Raw genomic sequence first — 24,883 nt, 5'->3', positions numbered from 1 at the left:
GCATGCCAGGTGAGCACGCATGCCAGGTGAGCGCGCTACCGCTTGAGCCACATCCCCAGCCCCCTTTTCTGTTTTAGATTTCTTTCTTAGGAAAGGCCATTAGAGTTCTGGAGATAATTTGGTTTTCTCCAAATATTATTTATATCCTTTAAAACATACTGATTTGTTTCGACTGAGTCCCTGTGTCCTTTTCCCCTCCTTCCAAATTCTAGTTTAAGTAGAGTGAAAAAAGTAGAGGAGATAAGGAAGAGGAAAAGAAATATATCAAAAGTGGACAGCACTGGGCAGGAATCAGTGTCAGGGAAGCTGTTATGTGAATTTTCCCTTCTCACCTGACTATTCCCAGGGACTCCCCCATCCATCTCCCTCTCCCTCTCCTGTCTTTCTCCAGAAGCCTCTTATATCTCCTCTAGGAAACCACTCAAGAATAGAGAATTCTTACCATAACATTTCTAGGTTCTTATATTTTGTCTCTGTAAAAGGCTGTTTTGGTTGCTTCCTCTTTTCAGTCGATCTTTGAACATTCATGTCATAAACACACTGAGACTCTTTCTGGCTCAGGAACACTTGCCTCTTAGAAAGTTCGTTAAGGTTGTTCAAATCTGAATTAGAAAGAGCATAGATGGGTAGCTGCTGATATGGAAATCTTCTCTCCTCTTCATCTCTGCATTGTCCCCTTTCTTTATTGATATTCAGCATTGAGTGATATCCAGTAGAGTTTTTATATAATACCCTTTCAAAAGCCTGCTTTGGTGGAGCAAATATGTTGGAGGTCACTTTGGGATCCTGGCTCCTAAATGCTCTTGAGTCTTGTAAATCATTGTTAGAGGCGTTTGTGAGCACAGTTGATCCATGCTTTACTGAAGCATCTATAGGCTGATTTTGGTTTTGTTGCTGTCTTGGAATGTCATTCTGGTCTCCTTGACTGACAATGAGTTCTTTGGTCATGAAAGACTTGAGGCCAATCTGGCGTTTATGCTGTCTCCGAGCTTTGGGCTTGGCTGGTCTTTTGGATGGTTGCTGGCCGCTGGCGATTTCAGAGGATTGACTTCTTGGTACATTGCTTGATTTTGTACCTTCATATTGAGACCAGTGCTCCTGGTAAATCTAAAAAGATGTTGTCAATTAATGTAAAATTATAAGATTGGTACTCTTTACACATTTTAAATTAGTGTTTTTAACTGGGAATTGAGACTTTGATTTATTTTTTTTGTACCAGGGATTGAACTCAGGGTTGCTTAACCACTGATCCACAATCCCAGACCTTTTTATTTTGAGACAGGGTCTTGCTAAGTTGCTTAGGGTCTTGCTAAGTTGCTGAAGCTGGCTTTGAAACTGTTATCCTCCTGCCTCAGCCTCCTGAGCTGCTGGAATTACAGGTGTACGCCACCATGCCCAATAGGAATTGAGACTTCTGAGAAGGTGACCATGAAATTGAAAACAGATAAAAGAGTACAGAGGGTCCTTTCCTAACTTCAGGCAACTAGAGGTAAACCGGAGTGATTCTTTCAGGAAAAAAAATTAGATTATGAGCCTAGAAAGAGATCAAGAACTTGAATGGGCTTTGTATTAATGACAAATCTTTGACTTAAAAGCCATAAAGGGAAGTGTTACCAAAATCAGGTGTGGGGTGGGAAGAAGCTTTATTGCTAAAGAGTTGTGCAGGAAAAGAGTAGAAATCTACATCAAAATAGGCAAGCTTATTTTAACTAAATGAATATATCAGAAATCCTAACTGGAAAAACATCAGTGATATGTTTTATTAACCAAATTCAAGTTTAATGCGAAACACTGGATTATCAGCTTTTCTTTCTCATACAGGTCAGAAGCTAGAAATGACCTCTTCACCAGATGAAACAAATTAGATTTTATTCAGAAGATTATAAAAGAGTCTGAGCTGTGATAGGGCATCTGTGAAACCACAAGGGTTGTTTTGCTTCTGTTCCTTAATATAGCCTGTACTTAGGCAATCAAACATCTGGGGGGAAAGATTTCAATTTCAGAATAGTCTTTATGCTTTTCAAAGCCTGGTAACAACAAAATGTACTCCCAGTATAATAGATACACTATGCAACTATACTGTGCTACATCCATTTAGGAATATTTCCCAAGGAATAGAGCACTCATTACTTTGTGAAAAATTGGCTGAGTTAAGAGGTCTTTGGAAGGAATGATTAAATGCTTACTGAAAACAATAAGATGACCATATGCATCAATGTGTCATACAATTGCAACTTATTTCTCCCTTTCTGAACACACATATTTAAAAAAACCTCTGTGTCCTATATCTACACAATATTAATTGAAAAATTAAATAATTAATTAGATCACTGGAGAAGAAAACATACTGAAGTGAGTAAAGCATGCTTTTTGTTCAAACCGTTTCAGTTTACTACAGAAGAATAATAACATTATTGTGCTAAGGGTTCTTTTCTTATTTCACCTTTCTGATACAGCCCCTAAGACTCATCCTGTTCCTTTATAATATTAAGTAGTGTTTCATTTCTAATGAAATCACAGTATAATGATAAGCTTAAGATAAATTTAAAACAGTAATATGTACTATGGTTATATTGATTTTTAAGTAAGAATGACTTCTAATTGAAAATTTAGAATATTCTCTTTGGAATTTGAGCTTTCTGGGGGAATTGGTTATATGCTGATTAGTTACTATAAGCTTTTAATTTTTTACCCATGGTGTTCCATAAAAAGAAAAAAACTTACTCCTATGTTTGGGTAAGTAAGGGTTCTTTCTTCCATGAAGCATATTGAGCTGCATGGGGAAATATGGGCCAAAAGGCTCTGAATACAAAACCCAAGAGCGTCCTTCCTTGCCCTGGCTCCAGAAGAAAACTGCTGTTTTACAATCTTATGGGGGTATTTGTGAAATACACTGCTCTTTTCATTGCTGTCATTGCAGTTTATGAAGGTCAGGACAGCCCTCACTCTGCTATGATCTCTAAATACTAATTGATGTTGATAATGTCATTCTTTTCAATGTTTGTTCAGCCTTTAGCTCACTAGAGAAATAAGTGACTAGGAACTCTTTTTCTGTTACCATCTGACTGTAAATCTCCCAGTCTTCCCTCCCCATCCCCACCAAGGAAAAAAACCTATCAGAAATTTTCATTTCTGGGCTACCAGGTCCCGAATCCTGGGCTGTCACTCGACTTTGACTTTAATCATGTAGTTACCTTTGCTGCTAATGACTTGGATCACAATCACAGTCTTCACAGGGTGCTTTGTCAACAAGGCCAAGGACTCCTCATTTTATGAAACTTCAGTTGTCTCAAGTGTTAAATCCTCTGTTCAAGTAAATATAAGTGCTCAGAGATGGTATTTCAGTCTCCAGAAAGGAAGACATTTATGGGCTTGATATGATTTCTCTCACCTTGCAAGCAGCCTACTTGAGATCTGCAGTTTACTCAAGATTTATTACCTTACAATTGAGGCATCAGGTGTCACTCTTTAGGTGGCAGGACCTGAGCTCCCTGACGTTAATACACAAAGCCATTCTCAGGCTATTTAATCTCCATCAGCACTGAGATCCCCTATTTCATCCTACTCTCACTGGGGTTCTTTTGTTACCAACATTTGCAATCGGTACATCCTATATGCACTCAGAATAACTGCTTAATGGCAGTGGGTTTTCACAGCACACACAGAGGGTTAGCACTGGGAAATTTTGATGCCTAATGCTGGGAGGATAATTTCTTGGTAAGACCCATCCTTAGTCATTAGTGTTTGTTCATACTGCACCATCCGAGGGAAGTTTGCCCCCAATCCTGTGAAAGCCATGTCCGTCCAAAGTAGAAAGGAGAATGTATGCTCTTATCCTGACCAGAAAGTCTATCTGCTTTAACACAAAAGCCACTCCAGCTCTGGGTCACCTTGTCTCAGCCCTAGAGTCCTGAGAGTTGTACCTGAGCTCCTAGATCAGCTCGGGGGTACAGAAACTCCCATAGTCTTCTGTTTTTCTGCTGTGTTCATTAACAATAAGACTCAAATCCCTGAAGCTTGAGTTAAAAATTCCTTCTGATAATATTAAGAAAATTATGAGCACAGATATTAATTGGCTCTAATTTTCATTGTCAGTAAGAAAGAACTCTGTTCAGATGCATGGAAGAAGCATAGAACTATTTTTTCCATTTGCTCATTATAATTTAATACAAATTGTTACTTTAACCAATTCCCCAAGAATACTGTTATTTCCTCTTATTCTATCTCACTTTTTGTCTTATTTTTGTAGTGCATGTTAACAGTTCATATATTTTAAATCTCCATGGTTTTGCTTCTATTGGTTTGCAACACAATCTTTTGTTTTATTTATCAATATACTTATGCTTCCTGCTCTTTATTCCTCCTATATTAGTGTTTCCATCTCACATTGTTTTTCTTCTGTCTGAAGAATGATCTGCCATTTTTTCAGTGCAGCTCTGTTAACATGTCCCTTTTAGTTTGTTCTATTCCAACTCTCTTCTCATCTAAAGATTCCAATTTGATTGTTCTTTACTTTTTTTCCCTCCTATAATTAGGATGCGATTAAACTAGGACCTCATGCATGCTAGGCAAGGGCTCTACCACTGAACTGTATCCACAGACCTTTTAAATTTTATTTTGAGACACGTTCGAAATTGTCCGGGCTGGCCTCAAACTTTCAATCCTTCTGCCTCAGCCTCATGAGTTACTGGAATTATAGGTGTTTGCCACCCTACCCAGGTCCCCTGACAAAGATCTGTTGGAAGTGCTGGAGGCAAAACTGAAATCACAGCTCTTTGAATGGTCCTACAGGCTTTTTTTTCCCCCCCGGTACTGGGGATTTAACTCAGGGGTGCTTCACCACTGAGCCACGCGTACCCAGATCTTTCTATTTTTTATTTTAAGACAGGGTCTTTGCTAAGTTGCTTAGGGCCTCACTAAATTGCTTAGTCTGGCTTTGAACTTGAGATGCTCCTGCCTCAGCCTCCTGTGCTGCTGGGATTACAGGCATGCGCCACTGCGCCTAGCCTTTCATACTTTTTTTTTTTTTTACCTTTTCCTTATTTGCAGCTGAGTTATTTTAGAGTGGCAAGAAATAAAATATCCTATTTCAGCCTTGTGAATGCTTTACCTAGCTGGGAAACTTTCTGTTCTTTCTCCTGACAACATATTCATCACCCGATATTATGGTTTGGATGTCTGTGTCTTCCCCAAAATTCATGTTAAATCTTAACTGCCAAAGTGACGGCATTAAAAATGGGGCCTTTTGGAAGGTGACTGTGTTTTGAGGGCAGTGCCTTCCTGATGGGATCAGAGCCCTGTGAAAGAGGCCCAAGGGAGTTCTTTCAACCTTTTTTGCCACATGTGAACACTGCAAAAAGGGACCCATAGATGAACCAGGAAGCCCTTACCAGATGAACCTGATGGCTCTTGACCTTGGACTTTCCAGCCTCCCAAACTGCAAGAAATAAATTTCTGTTGTTTATAAGATGCAGTTTATGCTTTTTAAATAGTAGACCAAACTAAGACAGCTGGGAAGGATCTTCTGCCAGTGGGAGAGTGCTTCCTTTTATTACCTGGCATGGGTCATGAGCTAAGTGCCACGTTCAGTCTGGGCACACCACTGAAACGCGGCTTGCAAATCCCATGACGACTCACAGGAGAAACTGGGTGCAGTGGCACATGCCTGTAATCCCAGCCTCAGGGAGGCTGAGGCAGGAGGATTGCAAGTTTTAGGTCGGCTTTGGTGACTGAGTGAGACCCTTCCTCAAAAAAAATAAAACTGGGCTGGGGATGTACAGCACATGGTTAGAGTACTGAAAAAAAAAAAAAAAAGAAAGAAAGAAAGAAAAAAAGGATTCCCAGGAAAGCACAGAATGATTCTGGACAATAAGACCTATGTGGAAGAGTGAAATGATAAGGGATTACTTGGCTTGAAGTAAAGATTTCAGGCATGTACAAGAATCTCACATAAAAAATGATGATTGTTCTTTTGCAATATTTGCAGATAAATTTTGGTGCCCTATGCTGCCTCCTTCTGGGACAGCCCAGATGCTGTCATTTCTGGGGAGACTCCTCAGTCCTCTTAGGGCAAAATTAGGTGCTCTTTTAGTTTCACTGCATTTTTGTATTTACTTGCATATTATTGTACTATAATGATTACATGACTATATGCCCACTAAAGTTCTGAATGCCTAGAGAGGAGGAGATATTTAGAAAAAATATTTTTCCTTTTTTTTTTTTTTTTTTTTGCAGAGCTGCTGATTGATCCCAGGACATTGGGTGTGCTAAGTACTCTACCACTGAGCTGCAACCCCAGCCCTACTTGCAGTATTTTAAAAGAGAAAACACATGGACTTAAGTCTCAGGCATGTCTCTGTCTTTCCTCACCCTATCTCTAGTTTCTTATTCTTTTCAGCATATAAATGTTTAATCTTTCCTCTGAAAAAGTAAAAGGAAGCTCACAGAGACCCATTCTCTGATTAAACTATTCTTGAACTCAGAGCCAAGTGTCTTGACAGTGTAGGCTGTGCTGGTCTCCAGACCAACTGTCACTGGGGACCTCTGCACCCCACAGCAGAGCATTCAATCTCTGTGTTCATACCACTCACAGAAACAGCTCTGCATAGGCTGCCACTGCCCTCTTAGTGGCTGAGCCCTTTGGCATTACCTTTCTACTATGAAGTTATTTGAAACCTACAGAAAGATTGCAAGGAGAGCATAGAAAACTCAAAGATCCTTACCCAGATTCATGAATTTTAATATTTTGCTGCAGTTAATCATTCTATGTGTCACTCCAGATTTAGAAAACACGCAGACATACAACTTACATTATTGTTGTTTGCATAACTGCTGTTTTTTTTCCTGAATCATCTGAGCCTTGCATGAATTACACATACGATGCCCTTTCCATGACACTTTTTAAACTTGTCTTTGCAGTGTTCAATTCTGTTCACTGATTCCTCTTTCTTGAAATTTCATGTCTCAGGTTCCCTGATTCTGTTTCATCTACTTAGCTTTCCTCTTCTATGGCAAACCCTTCTGAGACTCTGACCTTCTATCTTCTTCCTCTGCCACTGGCCGCCCTTAACATTTTACTATGGGGCCCCTTCTGGTTCTCCACACTCTTCTCTGACTCCACACAATTTCTGGGTCATCTCAGCAATCCCTATAGCTTCAATCCATCAAAAAAAGCTCCTGATGCAAGTGGACATGGCTAACTCAGATGTCCTCCTGACTTCTACAACCAGATCACATGTCCTTTTTCCTCTAGGCATCACCAAATTCAACACCAGCCACCATCCTGTCCTCACACCCTCCTCCCTTTGTCTCCAGTGCCCAAATCCCTCCTCTCCTCCTCAGTGGTTCTGGTACCACAGATCACACACATAGACACCCCCTGATGACGCTCTTACCTTCTGTTTAAGCAATGGATTCTACTTCCGCACCACTTCTGTGCAGGGGCTGAGGGATTAGGTGCCACCCTGACCTAAAAGAAGTTCAGTCGAGTGGGTAGAGTAGGATCCCACCACCACACAGAAAGCTAACTAACTGAGTGTGGAGTGGATGACAAACACAGAGCAAGTGTGACCACCATTCCACATCTTGCAGAAAACACAGCAAAAGCCATCTTCCTGGCTTTGCTCTCTCTCTAGTCTTATCCCCCTTTCAATCTGTTCCTCAGACAACAAAGTGATTTTTCTAACACACAAGCCTGATTTTGTCATTAGCCTGCTCAAAATTTGCCAATGGCTACCTCCTGTCCACCCAATAAAAAATCTAACAGTTTTGGTGGACATAAAAGCCATTTACAATTTGGCTTCTGCTAACCTATCCAGCCCCACCTCACACAACTCTCCTCCCTTGTCCTCTCTCCTTTAGTGACTGAAGTGTCTGGAATTCTTGGCACATATCTTACTATCTTCTCTCCCACCTCTTCACCTTCACACCTGGTGCCCTGCGCGGCAACCTTCTGGGACAGCCCAGATGCTGTCATTTCTAGGGAGGTTCCTCAGTCCTTTTAGGGCAAAATTAGGTGCTCTTTTAGTTTCACTGCATTTTTGTATTTACTTGCATATTATTACTATTATATATTAGTACTATGATGATTACATGACTGGATGCCCACTAAAGTTCTGGATGCCTAGAGGGGAGGAGATATTTAGAAAAAGTATCTTTCCTTATGTTTTAGTTATTTATTTTTTGAAGAGTTTTTTGTTTTTAAATTTGTTATTTGGTTGGTTTTAAAACCACCTATCTCAGGCAGAATCAATATTATCAAAATGGCCATACTACCAAAGTGCTATAAAGATTTAATGTAATTCCTATAAAGATCCCAATGATGTTATTCATGGAAATAAAAAAAGCAATCATGAAATTCATTTGGAAAAATACTCTCAGAATAGCCAAAGCAATCCTTAGTGTGAAAACAGACATGAAGACCAATGAAACAGAATAGAAGACACAGAGACACACCCACACAAATACAGTTATCTCTTCCTAGACAAAGGTACCATAAACATACAGTGGAGAAAAGATAGCCTCTTCAATAAATGGTGCTGGGAAAACTGGAAATCTGTATGTAATAAAGTGACACTGAACCCCTATATCTTACCCTGCACAAACTTAACTGTAACTGGATCAAAGACCTAAGCATTAGACCAGAGACCCTGCACTTACTAGAAGAAAAAGTAGGTCCAACTCTCCAACATGTCAGCTTGGGAACCAAATTTCTCAACAAGAATCCTAAAGCACAAGAAATAAAATCAAGAATCAATAAATGGGATGGTATCAAACTGAAAAGCTTCTTCACAGCAAAGGAAACAATCAAGAACGTGTACAGAGATCCTACAGAGTGGGAGAAAATCTTCGCCACCAGTAACTCAGATAAGGCATTAATTTCCAGGATATACAAAGAACTCAAAAAAACCTAACACCAGAAAAATAAATAACCCAATCAATAAATGGGCAAAGGAACTGAACAAATATTTCACAGTAGAAGAAATATGGTCAAAAGAATATAAAAAATGTTCAACATCTCTAGTAATTTGAGAAATGCAAATTAAAACTACACTGAGATTCCATCTCATTCCAGCCGAAATGGCAGTTATAAAGAAAACAAATAACAATAAATGTGGGCGATGATGTGGGCCAAAAGGTACTCTCATACACTGCTGGTGGAACTGCAAATTGGTACAACCACTATGGAAAGCAGTATTGAGACTCCTTAGGAAACTTGGAATAGAACCACTATTTGACCCAGTTATCTCACTCCCTCGGTCTATACCCAAAGATCTTAAAATTGGTGTACTACAGTGATACAACCACATCCATGTTTATAGCAGCTCAATTCACAATAGCCAAACTACAGAAACATCCTAAGTGTCCTTCAATGGATGAATGAATAAAGAAAATGTGGTATATATACACAATAGAATATTACTCAGCCATAAAGAAGAATGAAATTGTGGATTTTCCAGTAAATAGATGGGAATGAAGAATATCATGCTAAGTGAAATAAGCCAATCCACAAAAAACAAAAGCTAAACATTCTGTATGATTTGTGGATGCTAACCCAAAACAAGGGAAGTTGGGGATGGGAATAATAGAAATCCACTGGAGTAGAGAAAGGGAAATGAAGAGAAAGGAGGGAGAGGAGAATAGGAAAGACGGATTAATTGGACATAGCTTTCCTAGCCTTGTATTTATATACACCAGGGTAACTCCACATCGTGTACGACCACAAGAGTGGGAACCTAAATAAAATGTTATACTTTATGTATGTATATTCTGTCAAAATACATTCTACTGTCATGAATAACTAAAAATAAAAATTTTAAAAATCTACTTATTCCATAGTGCCTAGAATATAACAGGTACTCAATAGATATCTGTGTGAAATATTTTGATATATTCTTAGTAGTTAGAGTCATTCATTGTTAGGGGGAGTTTACTGAAGGATCTGTAGATTCTCTGAAAGCCATCTTTTAAGAAAAACATTTAAAGAGGCCCATTTTCACTTGGAGATGCACTTAGTGACCTTTAAATGTGTCTTTTAGTTTTTTACTAATCAATTAGTAAATTTTTATTGAGCACCAGCTTTGGGGAAAGCCTTGTCATAGGGGACACAAAGGAAGATATAATCCTAACCTTTAAGGAGCTTCTAGGGCTGGGATGTAGCTCAGTGGTAAATTACTTGCCTTGCATGCCCCAAACCCTGGATTTGATCTACAGTCCCCCAACCCCGTCCCCCTGAAAAAAGACAAAATAAACTCAGAAAATAAGAAGCTTCTAGTATGGAAGGTAAAAGAAAGCAGGCAACAGGTACGAGACATGGCAACCATGAACACCCTGAGTAAGCAGTATAGACAACAGGCTCCAGAGGAGCCAAGGTGGGCAGAGGAGTGGGTGGGGGAGCTGGGAGGCATGCAGGACATTTGAGGGAGGACAGACACGAAGGCACTGAACTTGGATAGTCGAAGAGGAAAGAGAAAGGCAGCCAGGAGTATCTGCATGGCGAGGGCCAGCCAGCATGCAAGACGCAGAGTGCTATAACAGACCTTTCTAAATGCAGAAAGGGCAACTTCCCTTGGGCCACTCTGTGTCACCATCATTTGATTTCTAACAATCTTTAGGCGTTTTGCTCTACTTTGTCTTCGTCCAAGAGTAGGTTGTGAACATATTAATCATAGTGTACACACAGAACAGAAAGCGTTGTCTGGCTTTCTTCCGACAGGCTTCCACACAAAGCTTCTTCCTGCCTCTGTTTAGAGTTGTGCCATGATTCAAGCACTCTCATTTTACCTAGATGATTTTATTGTTGGCAGAGAATACTACCATTTTCCCTAGTGACAATTATGAAAGCTATGTGTTGCAATAATCTTCAATACTTCAAAAATGTTTTCTATAATAATTTAAATAACTAGAAATCAGTGGTCTCAGAATCATAGCATTTTGTAGCTGGAATGGACCATAAAGGTCATTTATTCCAACTCTTCATTTCACAATGAAAAAAACAAGGCTTTCAGGGAAAGTTGAGTTTTGCCCCCAAATTATACATCCAATAAATGACAGGTCAAGGACCAGAAAACCCTGACCCAGTCCATTGCCCATAATGCAGGACATGCCTTTTGTGCTGCCTTGGTTCCCTGGATCCTGCTGGCCACGCTCCCTTGGCTGGCTCTCTATCAGGGCTGTTGGGTAGATCCATGCACCCCCATCTCACTGCAGGAGACAGTCAGTCCCCAAGCTCTCAACTTCTGGGTACGGCCCCCTGGCATCAGTTTTCAGAAAGCTCTGGGAAACCTATTGTTTGACTGACTGCTTGATGGATTGATTCATATCTTTAAGAACAGCTTGGAGACCACAGGGAGAAAAAGACATGACTTAGGCTGCTCCTCTTTTCTAACTTCTTTGAAGCTGGGATGAACTTTATTATCTTTATTATTACCATTACTACATACATAGTTTTATCTGATGATGTTGATAGCTTTATAGGCTCCATGATTTCAAAGGGCTCATCCCTTCTTAATTGGGGATAAAACCTGATCCAACAGTGACTCCACATAATTCCATAGCTGGTTCAGGAAAAAAAAAATCAGCTGTTACTGCTTTTTCTGTTTATTCTAAAGGAATAGTCAGTGTGGAAAACTGCAAAAAAAATCTTCCCCCAAATCACATTTATGGATTCAAAGCAGAGGTGTGCCCTGCTCTGAGTTACTCCATGATGTACAGGACAGCAGTTTTCAAGCTGTGCCAAAACCTTTGCTACTCTGTTTTGTAAAGCAATAGTTTGCCATAAAAGCTACTCCATTTTGAGTTTAAGTGCTGAGGTGGAATGACTCTATACCTTGTTTGCATAAGTGAATAGCCACCACCTGCCTAGCACAAACTGATAAGGCATAAACTGATAAATTCGTGCTAATGAGAATGACCACCTGTGATCTTATCAAATTAGTCAGAAGCACATGGATGCATGGGCATATGAAACTCATTGGAAAAACAAGCCTATTGGACACACCAGATCACTTGATGATGCAATGCTCTCCCTTGACACCCATAAAAGGAGGAGTACCCTGAGACTGGACACAGCTGCACCCTGATCCCTTCACCTAGTCGCTTGTCATGAGCTTTGCCCAGGAAAACTGCCACAGCAACAACCTCTGAATCTCTGTCCTTGGACTTTAGCACAGTGTGGTTTCTCCTGCTTGGGATGACCATGCAAGTCCCACTTGAAGCTGACATCCCAAGCTGACACTGTGAAACTGCTGTCCATCTGAGTAGGCTTCTGTGTTTTGACAGCTCTGCACCCTGAACAAGTTCTCTGGCTGGTTTGTAATCTTATCTGACCACCTACAGTGACTCTTTGGGAATAAACAATGTTTTCTTTGCCCTTAGTTCAGCCTTCTAAATGCCTGTGTCTGCCTTAATCCTTTCTAATCCTTTCCATAACATATATATATATATATATATATATATATATATATATATATATGAGAGACTTGGTTGTTATAGATATTAGAAATTATCTATAATTGGAATTGGCTGGAAAAAAAGAATCTGTGATTGACTGGCTTATGACTACCAGGTGACCCACAAATATTCAGTGAACTGCCACTGATGAGAGTGGTGCAGCCTGTGAATTGTTATTCAATGAATTCTGACATTGTGGACAGTCACAAACATATTTGGTCTGTTAGTGACATAGCACACTGACAACAAAACCCATGGCCTAAAAAGTTGTCCACACGATAAATTACCAGCTGGTAAGCTTTCACATTCTGCAAAAGAGGGTTTATAAGGCTCTGAAGACTCCCATGCACCCAGTCACTTAGGGATAATGGGTGACTGCCAACTCCCAAAGGAACCAGATAAAGGGGTAGCACAGAACTGGACAACACTTTGGAACTATGATTTCCTGATTTTTCTGCATTTCCCCCTGCACTCCCTTCTGTGAGAGCTTTAGCTCTATGTTTAAAGAGTGATAGGATGATCATCTGAGAAAAAGAACCTTTGGTGAAACAGCTAGGGGTGGCTGCCTGACCAACCAATGGCTCATCAGTCTCCCCCATAAAGGATGGTGGTGAACTAACTATTCTCAGGCAAAAAATAAATCCCCAAGAACTCAGTGATAAGCATGACTTATATTCAGCAGTATCACACTTAACATGCAATCTAGTTAGTAACCTTTAACTGCTGTGCTCTTTGATGCCACTTGTCCTCAGGATCAATGGCAGCATTTTCCATCTCTTTGGCATTCTGAACAGACGTCTTGCCAGTTACTCTGATGGGGTAGTATATCTGAGAGGGTAAAACATACATAGCATGTTAACTGGGTTCATTTTAGTTTAGAGTCAAGAGACTCAAGTCTGTGCATTCTAGAAGGGTCCCACAGGGCTGGATTTTTTATTTTCAGTTAATTTCAAGGATTCCTCTGTAGTCTTCAGGGACCTGGATAATTCCCAAGAAAAATGGGAATAATCTTGCAGGCATTGAGGGAAATGTTTTCTCTTGCAGGCATTGAGGGGAAACTGGTGTTCTGAGGTCAAACTACTCCTTTACTTTAAATGCCATGCATACTCAGGAAACCCAATTTTAGACTAGATACATGAAGAGGGTACTGCAAGGAACATTTGATCATATCAACAGAACTGTGATGAAATAATACTACACAGATGCTCCTTGACTTACAATGGGGTTGTGTCCTGAAAACCTGTCATAAATTGAAAATGCATTTAATGTACCTCACCTACTGAACATCAGAGTTCAGTTTCATCTACCTCTAAGTATGCTCAGAACTCTTACATTAGCCTACAGATGAGTGAAATCATCTAACAAAGCCCATGTTACAACACAGTGTTGAATATCTCATGTAATTTTTGGTATATCTCTTCTAATTTTTGGAATACTGTACTGAAAGTAAAATACACAATAGCTGTAAGCATATACTTTTGCACTATCATAAATTTTGTCAGGACATTTGTACTCCAAAATGATGACAATAGCAACAGAAATAACAATATCTAACATAACAACAGAATGCTCATGGTATGGCAGCAGTTGTCCTAAGCCTTTAACATAGGATGTATCAGTTAATCCTTGTAACAACCTTATCAGACATGTACTATAATTATTATTTTTGCTTTTCTTTGTGGTACTGGGGATTGAACCCAGGGGGCTCTATACATGCTAGGCAAGTGCCATGCATACCCACTAATTTTTATTGTTTATTTTGAGATGGGGACTTGCTAGTTTGCCCAGGCTAGCCTATTACTTGAGACCCTCCTGACTCAGCCTCCTGAGTTGCTAGGATTACAGGTGTGCACCATCATCCCTGGCAGGTATGTACTATTATTACTCTAATTTTTGAAAATTAGTAAACTAAGGTACAGAGAGATTGAGTAAATAGCCCAGGACCAACAACTAGTAAGGAGAACAGCCAGGTTACCTAATTCCGGAGCTTGCATTTAAACATTTTGCTAAGCTAACTTACTCATTAGAGATATCCTCCCAGACCTGCAGAATTTGTACTTCTGCCACTTAGTGAATTTGAATGATGTGGATCAGTGGTCTCTAAAGTCAACTTTACTTAGATATTAGGAAAACCTAGGGTGTGTTTAAAAAGTACTAATGCCCTAGTCCCCCCACAAGCCAGTTAACCTGGAAGTTTTGGGGGGTTGCTCCAGATAGCAGTGTATTTCTAAAGTTCCCTATGTGTTATTTTAAAAAGTAAGAAATGGTCTGAAAATTTGTCTAATTTGCAGTCAGACTTAGGAATAACTGATGGAAGGCAGACACATGGGGTTTCAGATCCCAAATTATTCAATGATGGGCTCTTTGTTGCCTCCATTGACTACTTATTTTAAAATAAGAAAAAAGGCTCTGTGTTATACAAATTCTAGCCATCAAGAATATAGTCCAGAAAGCAAACTTTTTCCTTTTCTTTCTTTTTTGAATGGGGCCTTTCTGTGTTGCCCAGGCTGGTCTTGAACTCATGGGCTCAAAATGATCCTTCCGCTTCAGCTGCCTGAATAGCTGGGACTATAGACACAGGCCACCACACCAACCCTGGTAGATGTCATCCACTTTCTGCCTCAATACATGCCTTATCTCCTGGCGGCATTACCCACTTTTCATGACTAGGACATGTTTAAAGATCAACCATGGGTTAGGGAAGAGAAAGGGACCTCTGCTTCATTCAGGATGAACACAGTATTCACTGAGCAACCCAAACGCCGGCTCTTCCTTACACAAGCAGAAATACATCTTTCCGTATTTTCTGTCCCTCTGTTCTTTGGAGAAGCACAGAGTGGCCATTCTCTGGTTCTTTGCCTGTAAATGCTGTCAAGTCTCTGCTTTTCTGGACTGAGGTAATTAATTCTTAAGTTTGGCTCCAGGCTTTGACACTGTTCTGTTACATTTCCTCTGCTGGGCTGCCTAGCGTGACAAGAGACCAGCAGTGAGACTGGAAAGAGCAGGGGATGTGGAGTCTGTCAGCCTTGTGTTCAAATTCCCCCCCTGCAGCTTACTTTCACCTCATGCTTACAAAGTACAGCACTCAATAAAGAAAGAGGTAAAAAATATTTGTTAAATATTAAATCAAAGTAAATATTTGTCAATGAAGATAACCTCATTCCTGACCACTCTATGTGGCCTCTGTGGCACAAGGGACAACATCTTATTTCTTCGGAGTGTCACCTTATCTGTCCCTAAACTCTCTCTACTATTAAATAGCTATCACAATTACTGTGCTTACATACACGCTGTAAATAGATAAGGTGGCTCTCGGTGCTGTGGATGCTTAGAAGCTTAACGGTAGATCTGAAAGTGGGGAAAAAATAGTTTTTCCTTGAATTTTCATTCCTAAAATAAGCCACAAAAATGCACTATTTGGTCATGGAATTCTGATTAAAAGTGAAAGTAAAATGTTTTCTTCTTATTCTTCCCACTTTTTATCAACCTTTCGGTATTTAAAAATCTACACCATCACCAGCCTTATCTATTTACCATTTATATGTAAGTATTGGTTTCAATGATTAACTTCCTCTGCAAATGGGAAACCTCACATCAAGAAAAAGTTTAATTTGCACTGAAACAAAAAGTTTAGGACAATAAATGCTGCCGCTCAAGGTCAGGTACCATTTCTTAAGTTTCCATCTTGGTCCTTCTCACAGTGCTAGTTCAGAAATACCCAATGACAGGAAAAGGTTAGTTTTTACAACATTTGCTGGTGCTTTTACAAAGGTTTTGATCCATTAGTACCACAATGTTAAATAGAAAGCTCACTCATTTAAGAAAGAAAAATCAACCGTGTCCTGGAGGAGAAATGAAGGTCAAGAGAGTAAAAAAAAAAAATCTGACCAGGCTGACTAAGTCGGTGAGAAAGTAATCCTTCTCCAACCTCAAGTGGCAGTGAACTATCTCTGGAAGCTGTGAGCAAGAAGCTGAACAGTTCCACAGATCTGTCACTAGGATGCCAATTCACCGATTTGTGTAAATGCCTAAGAAATAAAGGGGACTTGGGTTTAGTTCTTTCAGCTTATCACTGGGATATTTAATTGCTCTATAGACAATGATGGGCTCTCTGATGTGGTTCTGATGAAAAGTTTACATGTTAAAAACACAGAGTCTGCTGCTTCCTTTCCCAGAGAAGGAAGGATGTGCAATATTCTCTTCCACAGGCTCTTTTGCTGGAACTCGGTGGCTGAATCACCCCAGCGAGACTCACCGGGCAAGTAAAGAATACTTCTACATTATCTCTTTGAAAGTGGAATGGGACACAACCTCTGCCAGCTATTTTTTTTTTTTTTTGTGAACTATTCTATTAATACCAATCAAATCGAGAAAATGATCAAATGAAATTGCATTTTGAGCATCATAAGCTGTGTAATGTCTATTCTGTTAAATTGGGGCCTATAATTGCTTCTCTACTGAAAAGATACAACAAAGACAGCAATCATGGCATGTCATTATCCCAGACTAGAAAACCGGCCTTTGCAGGGAGGACTTCAAAGGCTTGTGGTTCTCGAATTGCATTTGGCTGCTATTGTTGAAGCGCAGGCAATCTTGATTAGGTGTTTACACTGAGGTAAGGCGCAGAGCAGAGAGTCTGAGTGCCTGGGTCTAGAGCCATTAAAAAATTGTACATTATGTTCCTTGCTTTGAAGTGAGGGTTTGTAGGTAGGGAAGCAACTGAGATTGAGTACAGCTGAGCTAGACTGGGCTGCTACTTCTCTCTCAAAGAAACTCTTCAGGTTCTTAGAGAATCAGACCATGCCACAGAAAACAAATTTAATGCTTTACCAGGAGCTGTATGTGAATTAGTGATCTGCATAGACACACACTGAAACAAGCATCAGTAACCATATTAAGTTCTGCTGTCACTGGAGGTTTTGCCCCTTCTTCCCCTTTATATTCTGTTTTTACTATTGATCTTACATTTACATAAAGCGAGGAGCCCCACATTAATTTATTAGGTTCTTTGTTATGCTCATTCCTTGAAGGCACTGTATTGACAGTTAGCATGTGTCCAAATTAAATACGCCCAAGTGTCTGGTTTTTTAGTGTGGTATTTGCTTACCATCATTCCAACACATCCGTTATGTAATCCTTCTCTTTGGGCACTATCATCAGATTCGGGGAGCATTTCTTTATTAACCTGGCTAATGAGTGACGTCAAGTATTTATTTCTCTGCCCTATTTCTAAAATATTTTGCTACTTTTCAGTTTATGCCTGCCAATGTCGGCACTGCTGCCGCCCGTATTTATATGTGATCCGTAAAACAGGCAGAAGCACCGTGACACAAGCACTCTCCCATTTATCAGGCTGCCTCGCTGATTTTAGCACAGATGCTTTAATTCTTGAGGGATTAGGATTATTTAGTTATTTACTGACAACACACATGAAATATTTGGGCTGTGCTTTGGCCCCTTTCTCCATTCCTATAGAACATTCCTGATGTGTTTAGCCTGTGCATACTCAACAAGAATTTGATGACACTGAAATCATTGGTTATATTATTTTTTACATTCGTATTCAGTGAAAGATATTTGAGTTTTAAAACCCCTAAATTAATTGTCAGTCACCTGCTTAAAAACACTCCAATTCTTTCTCATGTCCCGAATCTTTACTGGTGTACAAGGCCAGGTGGCCTCGGGCTCCCCTCTACTCTCTTCTCTCCCCTGCTCCGCTGCCTCTCAGTTGTGCCCAAGGGCCACATGCACCACCATCTCTGGGTCTACACACACACCATTCTTCATTTGGAAATTTCCTTTACTTCACTTATTCTGAACCACACTATTCATCATTCTTTCTCTGGCTAAAATGTAAATTCTTCTAGGGAGTCTTCCCTGATCCCAGAGGAAGCTGCATAGGTGCACCAAGCATGTGGCCTTGAGCCCTACACTTTTCCCTTTGTAACAAGTGTCACCCTGGTATCCATGTTGGATTTCCTTTCTGGACTTGAAATTCCATGAAGGCAGGAGGGCCATGCTGTACAGCTCCAAGGGAGCTGCTTACCCGTGCCACCTGGTGGCTCTGGATAGTCCTGACCATTAGATGCTTGATAAATACGACTGAAAGACAAGTTCAACACACATTGCTCACTGAACTTTCCACCTTCATCAGAATACATATAATTGGCTCTGCACATACACAGATTCCACAGCCCAGGATCCAATCAACCGGGGACTTAAAATATTGGGGGGCAGAAATTAGGTCCATATTGAACATGTACAGACTTTTTTCTTGTTATTATTCCCTGAATAACAGTCTAAACTATTTACATTCCATTAAGTATCATAATTAATGTAAAGACGATTTGAAGTATATATGAGAATAAGTGAAGGTTGTATGCAACACACTATTTTATTTATGGGACTTCAACGTTTTCAAATTTTGCTATCTATGAGAGGTTCTGGAACCAATTCTCCACAGATACACTGGACAACTGTATAGCTACTCATTTTTATCTTGTTAGATTTGTGATTTATATTAAATCCTGGCAGTCAACTGTCAATAAAATAAGGTGGCAATAAAGACCTGGTCTTCCGTTCTTCTTCCCCTTGCTCATTGAACCCCAGGCCCACTAGTCTTTCAGCTTCTCAGCTTTGCATTTTTGGTCCCCTCTTCCAGGAACTGCTTTACCTACTTGATGGTAGATTCTCTCACCTCCTTTTTACCCTCTCAGGGACACCTTGCCTCATAACTTATTTAAATTGTAATTTTCTCCCACTTCAGTAATCCTTACCAGTTACGTTTCATTTTTCTCCTCACTTCCTACTAATACACAATTTATCTATTTCATATATTGCCCATCTCCTCCCAACAGAAGTTAGCTTCACAAGGGCTAAGACTTTGGTCTGTTTTATTCAGTAATAGACCCCAGGCACCATGTCAATGCTTGATATATATTAAAGCTTATTATATATTATAATACATATATATATATATATATATATATATATATATATAGTCCAGAAAGGAAATAATTGGCCATTTCAAGAATGCCAAACAGATTTTTAGAAATATCCCATGTAACTTATAGCAATGTTGATAACTATTAATTTGAACCCTCCTGAACAAACCAAGAATATGTAGTATGATGGGTCAAGGTACAGACTTAAAGAAAAAAATCATTTACTGCACAGCTTACACACTGTACTCAAATTTCTCCCTTACTAAAATCCTTCAATGATTCCATCATCAGAGGCAAGGATTAACTCTTGAGTATGGTGGTTCTAAAACTTAAGTTTTTATCAGAATCACTTGGAAAACTTGTTAAAACACACATCGCTGGGCCTCACCCTGAGTTTCTGATTCAGGATGTCTGGAATGGGGCCAAGAATTTGTGCTGCTAATAAATTCCCAGGTGGCATTGGTGCTGTTGGCCTGGGGATCTCATTTTGAAAGCTTTTCCTTTAAAATGACATACAAGGATCTATGTGAAAGGCACCAATTTCTCTACTCTTAATACCTGCATCCCCATTCTCGCAATCAGCCTCAGCAGTATCTACTTTCTCCTTAACTAACTCATTGAATTAGGGACTTTTCCATCTTTCTTGGTGCTATCCCAACCAGTACCCATGGCTAGATGCTCATGGTAGTGGGCTCCTTAAGGTTACCTTGGAACTTCTGCTTCCACTAGTTGAGTTGTCCATTTGCCAGGAGTCTTACATTTGTTCCCAACCTATGTGTTCCTATTGTGCTTGCTGTATGTAAAAATTAGGCAATCTGGAGAAATCTGAATGTGAACACAGAGGTGTGATTTTCGTGAAAACTAAGTTAAATGATCTAGAATGACCCAATAAAAATAAATGGCAAAATAAAATGTAGGGAGGAAAACAAGTAAAAGATTAGGGGAAATATTCATAAAAATCCAAAGAGACTATGCTTTTGCATTGTTTCTAAAGGCTTCCTAAATTTGTTCTTTGCTTTTGAGAAATCAAACCTGGAAGACATAGATGTTCTCAAACTGATGCAAAGAAAATGGGAACTCATCAGGCACAGTGGCATACACCTATAATCCCAGCAGCTTAGGAGGCTGAGGCAGGAGGATGGCAAGTTCAAAGCCAGTCTTAGCAATTTAGTGAGGCCCTAAGCAACTTAGTGAGACCCTGTCTCAAAAAGCAAAAGGACTTGAGAGGTGGCTTAGTGATTAAGTACCTGGTACCCTGGTACCTGGGTTGAATCCCTGGTACAAAAAAAAAAAAAAGCAATTCAATGTGTTCTTATATAGTTTATGTGAAAATGCAATAGTTAAGGTATATTGTTAACATTTCCCATGTCTTCTCTGACCAATTTATTTGATTTAATTAAGCAGCTACTAGTTTCAGAATAGCAGTACAGAGTCTCCTGAGGTACTGGCAGTTTTCCAATTAAATAGTGCTCTTTCACAACTTTATACCACTACACGTGGTCCCTTTACCTGTAGTTCCTCTACTGCTACCTCTATTATTATTATTATTTGTAATTGTAGATGGACACAATCGCTTTATTTATTTATTTTTGTGTGGTGCTGAGGATCAAACCCAGTGACTCACACATGCCAGGCAGGCGCTCTACCACTGAGCCATAATCCCAGCCCTGCTACCTCCATTATTAACATTTACTTCTTTTTAAAGAATCAGTTCCATGATTTCCTCTTCTGGGAAGTCCTCTGATTTCCCTGGACAGAGATGGGCACTTTGTTTTCTGAGTTCCTTACGTTTTTCATAAATTTATTTATGTTTTCCATACCGTTCGTTATACACATGGCCTAAAGGTAATTTTATGCAACCTTTTTAGTGCACCTGCATTTTGACTCTGACACATCACATGAAGTATGGAATTTTCTACCTGCAGCATCTTGTCAGTGCTCAAAAAGTTTTGGATTTTGGAGCATTTCAGATTTTGTATTTTTGGACTAGGGGTGCTCAACCTGTATAGCAGTTTTCACTTGGTACTGACTGTTTACATGTTTGCTCCCCAAGGGGTCAAAAGCTCTTAAGAACAGATACACTGACAACACCATAAAGTGGCCATGGATTCATGGCAGACTGGGTTATTTAAGAGGCAAAGAATCATTTGCACCACCACAGCTTCTGACTTCACTACAGGACAGTGCAATATGCCCTGTGTAAGACAGCTCAGAATTATTAGGTATACCAGGTACACTTTGGAAGCTTAAAAATGATTAAACCTTAAAAATGAATAATTATGTTAAATTTCCAATTTTCAAAAGGACATGCTTTAGTTACATGGGAAGTTTTCTTTTTATGGATCCCTCCTCAGTAATGTGGAATTAATGAAGTGTCACTCTATAGATCATACAAATTGGTAGTTTAAGCAACTAAGTGCTGAACAGCACACACAAGAAAGATGCCTTAAGAAATGTCTTTATTGAAAAAAAACCATAAAGTTCAATTGAAATTATACTTCCCTAAGTAAGTGCTCTTGTGGTGCCACACAGGGCAAAATAAGAAAATCTATCAATCTGCAAACATCTACAGAGTTTCTGCTCTGGAGAAGAATCATTTTTTTACAAGTGTAACAGGAGAGGTGGAACTCAAATGCACTACCAAAATAAGATTTCTATAAAAAGGAGCTTTATGTTTCTAACCAAATACAATCACCAAAATGATCCCAATTTAAATGGGAAGGCCTTATGGACAACCCAAGGTTCTACTAAATTCAAAACGAATTGGGAAAGAAGTGCAATCACTTAAGTAGTAATCTTATCCAGTAAGAGACTGTAAATTGAAACCAAATGTTTAATAATAAATGCAACTTATATTTATGTAGGGCTATGTGATTGTAAAAAGCTTCCATATACAGTTTCTCATTTGATCATCCCAATAATTCTGAATCTGTAGTAGAAAGCAAACATTTGTAAGTTCATGTCAATGAAGAAAAATAAGGCTTAGCAAGATTTTGTGATTTGCCAAAGGTAATAAATGGCTCCAACAATAATGGAGTTTGAATCTGGTCTTTTGATTTCAAATACCAGGGTTAAGTCAACAACACAAGCACATGTTAGTCTTTTTTTTTTTCATTTTAAAAACATTAAAAATTTTGAATCAAGGAAGAAGTATTTAAAAATTACATTTCTTCATTAACTATTTAAATAGTGACTACTGTATGCCAACCTCTGGGGAGTCAGAGATCAATTGGGCCATGACTTTAGGGAGCTCATATAAAGATATACAAACGCACACAGGAAACTGTGCAGTGTGGCGTTGTGGGTTCTGTGGTTGATGCTCAATTGCAAGGGAGGATATTCAAAGTCTCCATAAAGGCAGAGACATTCGAGATGAATCTCAAAAGGAATGCAAGGTTTTCCTAAGCAAACAAGCCAGGGAACTGTGAGCTCCCAGAGAATGGCTGGAGCACAGGATGCAAGGGAGGGAGGGACAAAGGATGAGGCTAACCAGCACTCACATCTAGTTTCTTGAATTCTGAATCCAGTGAATTTTCCTTGCTAAACCATAGTTATCTTTCATAAGAGCCAAGAATTATTTTTTAAAAGCAGCATCGAAGTAACTATATAATATCTTTCCTAGACAGAAGGGAAAGAAAAGAATTCCCTGAATATAATGCTTCTATCCTATTTTTCCTAAAAACTGATTCAATAAGTATGTGTTAAAAAAAACAAAGTACGTGTTAAGTCAGCACTATGACTTAAGAGTTACAGGGTGATTTTAAAAAATAAACCATGAAGCTACCAAAGAGAGAGAGAGAGAAAGAGAGAAAGAGAGAGAGAGAGAGAGAAGGTAGGTGTGGCTGGGTCATAAAGTGCCTTTTTACCACTCTGAGAGTTTAAATTTTATCTTGAAGATAACAGCAAGTCACATTTAGCAGTATATAGATATGATCAGATTCGTACCCAAGATGAGCTCTGGGAAGGCAGAGGAGAATCCAGAAGGGAGGAGCAAGTGTTGAAAGAATTATGATATAAAACTATACTTCAAACCAACGTACCAGACACTAGATAAATAGAAGTTATTCAGAAGTAATTTATCATGAAGGATCAATATATGAAACTGTATCTGAGGAATCAGCAAAGAAATATGCCAATTAGTTGGCTATGAGATCATAGAGTTCTGTAATCTATGAGACAGCGTTTGATTGATTGGGGACCCTCAGGAGATAGCACAGCAAGTGGGCGGTGCCCAGACAGATCCCCTTTGAGGACAGTTTTTGAGGAGTCACACCATTGGATGGGCTACTGGGAAATACAGATGTTATCTCTCCCCCCAACTTTTTTTTTTTTTTTGGACAAAAGGCACATTTTGTCTTTGTTCTATTTGAAGATATATAACTCTTATTTTGAGGTTCTGTAGCCTGAAAAAAGAAAAAGCTGTTTAGAAGGACCTGTGCACTGGGTAGGTTCTTTTTCTTTTAGAAGGACCTATGCACTAGATAGGTTCTTTTTCTTTCCCATGCCTAAGGAATGCCTAGTGGTAGAGGTAGATTCCATACATTGAGGGTCTGCTGTATATAGATTCTTCAAATAGTCATCTAAGGAAGAAACTGACACCTTGCAATAAATGAGGAAGGTCAGGTTTATAGAGTTTCTTGCTCAAATATCTAATCTAGTAAGGGACAGTCTGAGAACCTAGAATTTAATCCTTGATTTCTGATACCCCAACCAGAACTTTTTTTAAAAGATATTTATTTTTTAATATTTGTATATGGTGCTGAGAATCAAACCCAGTGCCTCATGTATGCTAGGCAAACGCTTTACCACTGAGCCACAACCCCAGCCCTGCCAACCAGTACTTTTACTCCCACATAGTTGGGTTGCTCGCTATGTGAGAATGCTCCCTATGGCCTCAGTGGGGCAAAGCACAGCTCTTCTCAGACCTTGCATGCTTTTCCATTTCTCCTCCTTCCACATCTCAACTTGAATGAGGTGTCCACAGAAAAGCCCTCCCCAAGCACCTAGCTAATTATCCCAGGTTATACTCCACACACTGCTTATTAAATAACGTTTACTCAGGCTCTTTGGAGGTGTGATCGATAACCGAAATTATTTGATTACACTTTTCTTATGTCACATGACTGAAATGTAAGTTCCTGTCAGGACGGCTGCATGCTATATTTTCTGTAACATCCCTAGCACTGAGAAGAGAACCTAGCACATAGCTGGTGCTCAGTAAATATTTGATGACTGACTGACCTGCTGCCTTAGTAACAGCCACAAAGGTGTGTTGATCTGCAGAATGGATAGTGGATCTGGATAACGAATTCTATTTATAGCTTTATATTGTCTTGAAGACTATAGGTGATTGAATAACCTTTCTATATTAACATTTGTAAAATATCTGTAATTTCCAAGAAATTACTAGGAAAGAGCCAAATAACATGCATAAAGCACTTACATCTCTTCTAAACCCATACTAAATTTCACCTTCATCTTCAAAGTCA

At 39.4% G+C, this 24,883-nt stretch overlaps 1 protein-coding gene across 5 annotated transcripts in view; it reads right to left on the bottom strand.

The window, feature by feature from the left end:
• Positions 1 to 24,883, bottom strand: part of Jhy (junctional cadherin complex regulator) — a 77,929-nt gene that overhangs the window by 33,966 nt on the left and 19,080 nt on the right. For 3 of the 5 annotated variants that reach the window (XM_071616787.1, XM_027930441.2, XM_071616786.1), the window contains exons 4-5: positions 13,165 to 13,278; positions 443 to 1,107 (exon numbers count right to left, since the gene is read on the bottom strand). The exons of 1 other annotated variant lie outside the window; for it this stretch is intronic. In XM_071616787.1, coding sequence (XP_071472888.1) covers positions 443 to 1,107; positions 13,165 to 13,278 — 779 coding nt within the window. The remainder of the gene's footprint in view (positions 1 to 442; positions 1,108 to 13,164; positions 13,279 to 24,883) is intronic. One more of the 5 variants, XM_027930442.2, reaches the window with a different exon arrangement.

The sequence above is a fragment of the Marmota flaviventris genome, chromosome 9 (assembly GCF_047511675.1).
Source record: "Marmota flaviventris isolate mMarFla1 chromosome 9, mMarFla1.hap1, whole genome shotgun sequence".
Taxonomy (NCBI): domain Eukaryota; kingdom Metazoa; phylum Chordata; class Mammalia; order Rodentia; family Sciuridae; genus Marmota; species Marmota flaviventris.
Note: the sequence above shows the minus strand (reverse complement) of the source record. Positions and strands in the feature narration are given on the sequence as shown.